The sequence below is a fragment of the Martes martes genome (genome assembly GCF_963455335.1).
Source record: "Martes martes genome assembly, chromosome: 6".
NCBI lineage: Eukaryota > Metazoa > Chordata > Mammalia > Carnivora > Mustelidae > Martes > Martes martes.
This window is the reverse complement of record NC_137893.1, coordinates 53,545,880-53,555,401: the sequence shown is the minus strand read 5'-3', so window position 1 is coordinate 53,555,401 and position 9,522 is coordinate 53,545,880. Positions and strand designations below refer to the sequence as shown.

At 39.2% G+C, this 9,522-nt stretch overlaps 1 protein-coding gene across 1 annotated transcript in view; it reads right to left on the bottom strand.

Annotated features, from left to right (window-relative positions):
- Window positions 1-1,783: 1,783 nt before the first annotated feature.
- Window positions 1,784-9,522, bottom strand: part of PPIL4 (peptidylprolyl isomerase like 4) — a 31,889-nt gene continuing 24,150 nt past the window's right edge. The window contains exons 12-13 of the mRNA XM_080807178.1: window positions 7,079-7,226; window positions 1,784-2,565 (exon numbers count right to left, since the gene is read on the bottom strand). Of these exons, the coding sequence (XP_080663304.1) occupies window positions 2,314-2,565; window positions 7,079-7,226 (400 nt within the window). The 3' untranslated portion in view covers window positions 1,784-2,313. The remainder of the gene's footprint in view (window positions 2,566-7,078; window positions 7,227-9,522) is intronic.

The window sequence follows — 9,522 nt, the reverse complement described above, 5'->3', positions numbered from 1 at the left end:
AAAGTATATACTACATAGTTTTTCAGACACTGGACAGCAGCCAGTGCAGGACAGTGATTCTTGAGAGAAGGAAAACAAACAAGAAAGCGACAATCGCCTGAGCTGGTGTGCAATTTCCACACTGTAGGACTATGACAGGGATGTAATTCGAAAGAGCCTAGGAGTCTCCGGGAGGGGGAGAGTTGGCGGAGCCAGGATGAAGTTTGTAGGGCAGAGTACTGGAAAAAGGAGGGAACTACAGAGGGAAGAATTCCAGATCTACAGAGGGTTTGCCCGAGTCTTCAGCTGAATATTCATTGGTGTATACACACGAGGAAACCACCCAAAGGTGGGAAAGAACCACCAGGAGAGAGTAGGCAGCACAACCTACCTATATGAACTGGGAGTTCATATAGGGCTCAAAATAGTTCTTGTTCCCAATAGCCAGAGAGGAGAAATCTACGAAGAGACTAAGCAAAGGGGAGATTATTCAGAAGGGTATTACCTCAGTAGTGGGCCACGTTAGCCCGAAGAGCTCTTCTGGTCCTACCTCATTACACTTAAAAGCAAGCTATAAAAGGATCAAACTGTTTTCAATCAACTTAATTATGTTCCAGAGAAAGCTCAACATATTTAAAGGAACACAAAAACTCTAGCATGCAGCAATGTAAAATCTAAAAATTACCAGGCATGCAAAGTAAATTACAACTTAATAATGGGTGGGGGAAAAAAAATCAACCAAGAGAGACAGACCAGAAGTGATACAGATGACAGAATGGTCAAGTACATTAGAACAGCTATTATTAATGTTGTTAAAAATAAAAAATGGAGGAAAGCATGAGCCTGTTAAGGAAAAGCACAGAGGATATAAAAAAAGACCTAAATGGAACTTCTAAAATTAAAATATTGTATCTGAGGTGAAAAATACACTGGATGGGATTAACAGAAGATCAGATACTTCAGGAGAAAAGATGAATGAACTTGAGGACATAGCCATGGAAACTATTCAATTTATGAAACAGGAGAAAAAGACTTCACCCAAATGGAGCATCAGTATAATGTGTGACAACCTCAGATGGCCTAACATACAAGTCACTGGAGTCCTGGGAGAGGAGAGAGGAGGGGAGGGACAGAAAAAAGTAACTAAATAAATAATACCCACAGCTTTTCCAAATTTGGTGAAAACCATAAACCCGTAGGTAAACAGCCCCAGCAGAAGAAACTTGAAAAAACTATACCAAGCACATCATAATCAAATTGCACAATAGCAGTGATAAAGAGAAAATGTTAAAAGCAGCTGGTGGCGGTGGGGGGACGGTGGAAAAAAGCAACCAGAGAAAAATAACAAGTTACATATAGAAGAACAAATATAAGAATAATAGTAATCTCCTTGCTGGAAACCACAAGAAGGTACACTAAGCATCCACTACACTGCTGAAATTTAAGATTGAAACTAAGAAGTATTCAAGATGGTGTAAAACAAAGGTAACTCACATAGCACTGGTCTGAGCATAAACTGGTTCAGCCACTGCAGAATATAATTTGGCATTATCTTGTAAAGATGAAGATATCCACACCATATGAGCGAGCAATATCACTCCTGGACACAGAACGTTCACAGCAGCACTGTTTGCAACAGCAAAACCAAAAACAAACCAACAACTCCAAATGTTCATTAACAGAAGAATGGGAGAGTTGTGGTCTATTCATACGATGCAATAAAGCAATAAAAATGAATGACTCTCTAAAGAAATACTAAGTTGAAAAAGCAAGTCACAGAAGTAAACATACATTATGCCACATATAAAATTCAAAAACATACAAAATTTAACATTTTATTTTTGAATACATACATTGTTGTAAAACTGTAACAAGCAAGAGAATGACAAATACAAAATTCAGAATAATCATCACTTGAGGAGAGAGCACAAAGAGGGTTTCTAAAATGCAGGTGATCTTCTATTTCTTAAGCTGGCTCATGGGCACACAAATATTCTTTATACCTTATATATATATATGTCTGAATTTTTAAGTATGAAATACTTCATTTAAAAAAAAGAAGAGTGGGAAATGTGAAAGACTTTAAAAATGAAGACTACTGTTTATGTATAACAATAAAATTAGTGTAAAAAAGTATACCAAAAAAATGTTTAGTTCTTTATAGTCTTTCTGTGCCCTATACAATCAGTATCAATTGAAAAGGGCCATAACCCTAGGGTGAAAAAAAAATAATGAGCAGAGTCTTTAAGGGCTTTGACACAAAATCTGAATATCTGGGGCTCTACATTAGACAACGGTAAATACATTAGCCACTCATGTCTGATTCTTCATTTTTCATCTGTACTTAGATTTTTCTTTATCTTTGGATTTCTTGGGACTCCTACTTCGGTCTCTCTTTTTACTCCGTTCTCTTTCGTAGGGGTCGGTCTGGTATTTGGATTTGTGACTATTACTGTAGTGGCCGTCCCTTTCTCGAGATCGGCTACGACTTCGGTTTTGAGGTCGGTCTCTCTTTTCACTCTTTTGTTTCTCCCAACAGCTTTCTTCTTCTTCATAGTGACCAAACCCCATCTCCCTGTAGATATCCTGTCAAAGGAATGGAGAGAGAGTTACAAGTGAATCCGTAAAACAATCATTTTGTAGGTACTGTCAATTAATAAAACTCAGAAAGTCTACCATACCAAGCAGCTGTAACAGCTCAAATTTGAACACTACCACTAATGCTGAGAATCTTCTAAATTAGCAAAAATAATTCAGAAAGACTTAATCGTTTTTCTTATCAATCTCATTGCTTTCTATCTACTACTTCAGCTGAACTGAAGGATCAGATCCCAAAACAAAGAACTGAAATCAGAACAAGTGTTTAGAGAAAACCACAATACCAAGAATTCTGGCTACGGCTAGTCACCTTTCTACCTCCCCCTTCTCCACTCCCCAAGTGATCTGCAATGGAATTACTAAAATTCCCATAAAAACTCTAAAAAGAAGACATTTAAGTAACATAGCCAGAAGAGGTTTTAGACAAGTCAATCAGTCTAAAAAGAAAACAGATACTGCATACTTTGGTCTGAGTGATTATTTTTATTATTTTTTTTTAAGATTTTATTTATTTATTTGACACAGAGAGATCACAAGTAGGCAGAGAGGCAGGCAGAGAGAGAGGGGGAAGCAGGCTCCCTGCTGAGCAGAGAGCCTGATGTGGGACTCGATCCCAGGACCCTGAGATCATGACCTGAGCTGAAGACAGAGGCTTAACCAACTGAGCCACCCAGGCGCCTGAGTGATTATTTTTAAAGTGTTTATTTTTTAACAGCTTCCCTCCAAATCTTCAATATATTTTCCTTGTTTATATTAGGCTGATATATGTGTTTTACTAAAATCATTTCTTGGGATGCCCGGGTGGCCCAATCGGTTAAGCATCAGACTCTTGGTTTTGACTCAAGTCCTGATGTCATGGGTCAGGAGACGGAGACCAGTGTCAGGCTCCACCCTCAGAGGGGAGTCTTCTTGAGAGTCTCTCCTGCTGCCCCTCCCCGCTCACATGGATGCACTCTCTCTTAATAAATAAGTCTTAAAATAAATAAATAAACAAATAAATAAAATCCTTTATTTATATATTTCTTAAAAATGAGTTAAGAAACAATGGGCCAACAGAGTAGATACATTAAATTCTTTTTTTTTTTCCTTTTTTAGAGTGGGAGAGAGAGACAGAGAGAGGAGAGGGGCAGAGGGAGAGAATCTTAAGCAGGTGAGCCACCCAGTGCCCCTAAATTCTATTCTTACTAATTAAGTAACAGTAATAATTTTCCTATATGAAGAGAGCTAGTTACAACAATTCTATTTCTGTTTGTATTCTATCCCTAATTAAAATGAGTATCTCAGGGGAGCCTGGGTGTCTCAGTCTGTTGAGCATCTGACTATTGATCTCAGCTCAGGTCTTGATCTCAGGGTCGTGAGTTCAAGCCCCACCTTGGACTCCACCCTGGGCATGGAGCCTACTTTAAAAAAATAAATAAAATAAAATGAGAATCTCAGCAAGTGGCTGAAATCTAAAAAGAGACCAGAGCCAATGCTCTTTCAAGAGACAGTTCATAAAATTCCACTTCCTTAAAAGATTTCTCTCAGAGGAAAGCAAAATCCTAAGGATTGAGTTCCCAAGGGTCCCAACTCTATCACCACAGACATTATTATAGCAGATGTAAATGTCAAGGTTTCAGATCTAGAGTGATGAATACCCATGGTTAATGACTGGATTTTAAGCAAAGGATTCATAATTATTCTATATATTGTTTAGATACTGTACCTTATACCTGGCATGGAGACTGCAGCATGTGAAAATAGATCTAACAGGATTGTTATAATCAGTGTTTGTGGAATACAACTTTGTAAACTGTTTCATGATTTCCTACACAATCCCAATAGTTCTTTTCACTCTATGAAGTCCCAGAGGAATGGTTTAACTCTTTAAAACAACTACTTTCTAGCAATATATGACAACCCTAGATAAAAGAATTTTTTGTGCTTCCTGTAACATACACAAAGTGTAAATATCTATGTACTATTCTCTCTGTCTACTTAAGTCCTGTATTATATGGGGTAACAAACTTCTAAAATGGAGAGATGGCTAACCAATACAGAACTATAAAATCTTCAGTAATTATACAAATAGGCACTTAAGTGCTTTGAGTGTTTAAAATACAACAGAAAGAGATAAAAGATTATACAGTACTTAATTCTCTGAAAAACTTGATGAAACTGAAAATCTGAAATGCACTGAAACCTTAAAACCTCTCCTACTTGGAGTACCTGGGTGGCTCAGTTGTTAAGCGTCTGCCTTCTGCTCAGGTCATGATTCCAGTGTCCTGGGATCGAGTCCCACATTGGGCTCCCTGCTCAGCAGGAAGCCTGCTCCTCTTTATCCTACTTCCTCTGCTTGTGTTCCCTCTCCCTGTCAAATAAATAAAATCTTAAAAAAAAAAAAAAAAAAAAAAAAAACCTTTCCTACTTGGGAGTTTTTTTCAAAGCTACACACTTTAAAGTTTGGCAGTTCTAGGTTCAAAATGGTCTTTGTTATTTTTTTTTTTTTTTTAAGATTTTATTTATTTGACAGAGAGAGAGAGAGAGAGAGCACAAGCAGGCAGAAAGGCAGGCAGAGGCAGAGAGAGAAGCAGGCTCCCCTCTGAGCAAGGAGCCCGACGCGGGGCTCGATCCCAGGACCCTGAGACCATGACCTGAGCCGAAGGCAGCGGCTTAACCCACTGAGCCACCCAGGTGCCCCAAAATGGTCTTTGTTATTTAAGAAATGTGTCAAACAAGAAATAATCTTGAGATTAGATTTGCCAGGGAAGGTTTCATAGAGAAGTTGGGACTTGAGATTAACCTCAAAGAATGAGTGGGTTCGGCTGTGGACTGGCTGCAAGAAGGCTAATGCATGGAGTGGAAGTGAAAACTGAAAAGGAAGAATCAGCACCATGTGCATGAAGGGGAAAAGGTCAGGAGGCTGGATGAAGCCATATTAGAACAGACCTTTAAGAGTGTGCTAGCACAGTGCTAAGTATTTCTAGAATACAATATTACCCTCATTCTAGAAAATAAGGAAAGTGAGACTCAAGAGGTCTATACAGGGTGGAGAAAATTTAACTGATCAGTCACTTGACATACGAATTGTTTGTGATGGTCCCCTCTCTCTCTCTCTCTCTCTCTCTCTCTCTCTCACACACACACACACACACACACACACATAAATAAATCTTTAAAAATAAAACATGTGGGGCACCTGGGTGGCTCAGTGGGTTAAGCCTCTGCCTTTGGCTAGGGTCATGATCTCAGGGTCCTGGGATCAAGTCCCACATCGGGCTCTCTGCTCAGCGGAGAGCTTGCTTCCCTCTCCCCCCGCCTGCGTGTAATCTCTCTCTCTGTCCAATAAATAAATAAAAATCTTAAAAAAAAAAACAAAAAAGAACATGTATTATTCAAGAATACATTTGAGATGATCAAGTTAATTATGAGTGCTCTTTTTATTTCAGATACACAATATGGAAGTGTATAAATGTTTTACAGGTCTTAAAACTTCAAGAGCAAGGCTCCTGAGAAGCTGAGTCAGTTAAGTGTCTGCCCTCGGCTCAGGTCATGATCCCAAGGTTCTGGGATCCAGCCCCGAATCGGGCTCCCTGCTCAGCAGTGGTGTCTGCTTCTCCCCCTGCCCCTGCTCATGCTCTCTCACTTTCTCTTTTTCAAATTAATAAATAAAAATCTTGGGACGCCTGGGTGGTTCACTTGGTTAACCAACTGCCTTTGCTCAGGTCACGATCTCAGGGTCCTGGGATCAAGCCCTGTATTGGGCTCCCCCTGCTCTGCAGGGAGCCTGCTTCTCCCTTTCCTTCTGCTTGACACTCCCCCTGCCTGTGCACTCTCTCTCTCTAATAAATAAGTAAAAACTTTTTAAAATAAATAAATGGGGACACCTGGGTGGCTCAGTGGGTTAAAGCCTCTGCCTTCGGCTCAGGTCATGATCTCAGGGTCCTGGGATCGAGCCCTGCTTCGGGCTCTCTGCTCAGCAGGAAGCCTGCTTCCCTTCCTCTCTCTCTGCCTGCCTCTCTGCCTACTTGTGATCTTTGTCTGCCAAACAAATAAATAAAATCTTTTTTAAAAATTTAATAAATAAATAAATGAAAATAAATATCTTTTAAAAATAAAAATAATAAAAAATAAAGTAAAAAAAAAACTTCAAGAGCTATAAGCACTATCCATAACACTAGGTGATAAGTTAAAATGACAAATGAGCACTTTTTCAGCACAACCACATCTGCTTCTGATGGGAGTAAGTAAGTGTCCACAGGTTCAGAAAACAATCGTTTCACAATATAGAACTGAATGATCTATTAAGTTACTCTGAAAACAATCTTTTACCATTTGTGATCTATATTCTTGAACACTCAAGTTCCTCACCCCAGTGAAACCATTCTATGTACCAGAGTTAGGAACATAACCACCCTGTTCAGAACTATATCCGCACCCCCTATATTATGCCACTAAGAAATAATTTACAGAGAGATGAAATATTTCTCTCTCTCCAGCTAAGGCTGTAAATTACAAGTACCTGGTTGGTATTTCTGATTGGCATGTAGTCCTCATCTTCTTTTTCTTCAGAGCAGTGACGAGTTTTCTTCTTGTGTTTTTTACTTGTGTGTGAATGACTTGATTTTGAATCTTCTGCTTGCTCATCTAGCACAAGATCGTATTTTGCACTGCAGCAACTAGTTAAGGACAGACATGAGAACTGACACTGATAATACAATAAAACGTAAGAATCTGGTAAACAAAGGAGGCCATGAGGCTAAAGGTAATTTTTTTTTAATTTTTATTTTTTTTTTAAAGATTTTATTTATTTATTTGAGAGAGAGGCAATGAGAGAGAGCATGAGTGAGGAGAAGGTCAGAGGGAGAAGCAGACTCCCCGTGGAGCTGGGAGCCCGATGCGGGACTCGATCCCGGGACTCCAGGATCATGACCTGAGCCGAAGGCAGTCGTCCAACCAACTGAGCCACCCAGGTGTCCCTAAAGGTAATTTTTTAAAGCAAAAAGCACCTCACAAGCATAGAACTTATTTCTGAAACAAAACTACTTCATATTTTCTTTCAGGAAAAATGGAAAGGACCCTGTCCTGAAGTAAACAATTAACAACTGGCAAGTGAGTGGGCAAAAAAAAACCAGGGGGCAAAGAAACCTATATTCACAAATGAAAATTTAAGCAGCCATAAAAAATAAGGAAACCTATTTGTCAATAATGAAAAAAACTTAAACTTAGAAAATGAGGTACATGTTTCACTGGAAAAAGTTAAGATATTACAAACCCCAATGACAGAGGAGCTACAGGAGATAAAAGACATTGATATGGGGGCGCCTGGGTGGCTCAGTGGGTTAAAGCCTCTGCCTTCGGCTCGGGTCATGATCCCAGGGTCCTGGGATCGAGCCCCGCATCGGGCTCTCTGCTCAGCAGGGAGCCTGCTTCCTCCTCTCTCTCTGCCTGCTTCTCTGCCTACTTGTGTTCTCTGTCTGTCAAATAAATAAATAAATAAATAAATAAAAGACATTCATGTGACCCCTCTTTCGAAGTACTAATTAGTTCAATCCTATAGGAGAAAATTTAGCAAGGCCTCACAACAGCCATATTTAAATTGAAGGAAGAAATTGTAAAAGGTTAAAATAAGTTAAATAAAGGTATACATAACAACTACTTTTTATAACAGAAACTGAGAGTAACAAAAGCCTAGTAACAAAGACATTCTTAAATATACTGTAGAACTTCAACAGGATATATTATTACAAAGAAGTTATTAGCAATGATAAATGAATGTTACAAAAACACCCAGAAAAGTGACTATGAAAAATTAAAAGTGGAAAAAGCTTGAAATAAAAACTGTCTATACCATATGGTAATGATAACTTTACAAAACATAAAAGATCAAGATTTGAAAGAAACAATGAGAAAACTATCATTTGTCTAGGTAAACTGTGAGTGGATTTTTTTTTTCTTAGTTGAAGTGTAGTTGACATACAATATTGTGTTAGTTTCAGGTATACAACACAGTACTCCACATTTATAGACGTGAGTGAATCCTGTAGTAACTTCATATAAATGTGTTATTTTTTAAGGATTTTTTAATTTTTTATTTGACAGACAGAGATCACAAGTAGGCAGAGAGGCAGGCAGAGAGAGAGGGGGAAGCAGACTCCCCGCTCAGCAGAGAGCACGATGCGGGTCTCGATCCCAGGACCCTGAGATCATGACCTCAGCTGAAGGCAGAGGCTTAATCCACTCAGCCACCCAGGCGCCCACACATAAATGTGTTATAAAAGTTATGGTAATGTGTTTTAATTCAGAGGCATTTTCTCTAATATACTATTATGTTTTGGAATAAGAGAAAATATAAAACTGTTGCACTCTCTGTTGAAAATAATCTCAAATTCTAAAATACTATTTGAGGAAGGCTGACAAGGGCCAGAATAGCGGTTTTCAAAAAAACAGCTTCGGACGAAGCCCAACATTCAAGCTGTTTTAGAGGCATATGCAACTAGAGGAATGGCGGACACGCTTCCCTCAGGACTAGCATTGTTGGGTCTGTTTTCACAACGCCGAAGCCCTGTGTCTTCCTCTGGGGCCTCTCACTTCTATGTAACATTGAACAGGCTTGGCTTTTCACAAGATGGCTAAAGACAGCCAGTCAGCCTGTACCATATCCTATTCCTACTTCATTATCTCTAACTTCTTTTCTCCTTTATATTACATCACACTGTTTCCAGAGTAGCTTCTGGAGCCTCTCCTTTTCAGGTACGGATCCAACAGCCCTTGCCCAGGATCTCACTTCCTGTGCTGCTGTACACATGCAGCTCCTTCTGTCCAAAATCCATTTAGTGCATCACAGCCAGCATTTTTTTTTAAATGATTTTATTTATCTATTTGACAGACAGAGATCACAAATAGGCAGAGAGGCAGGCAGAGAGAGAGAGAGGAGGAAGCAGGCTCCCTGCTGAGCAGAGAGCC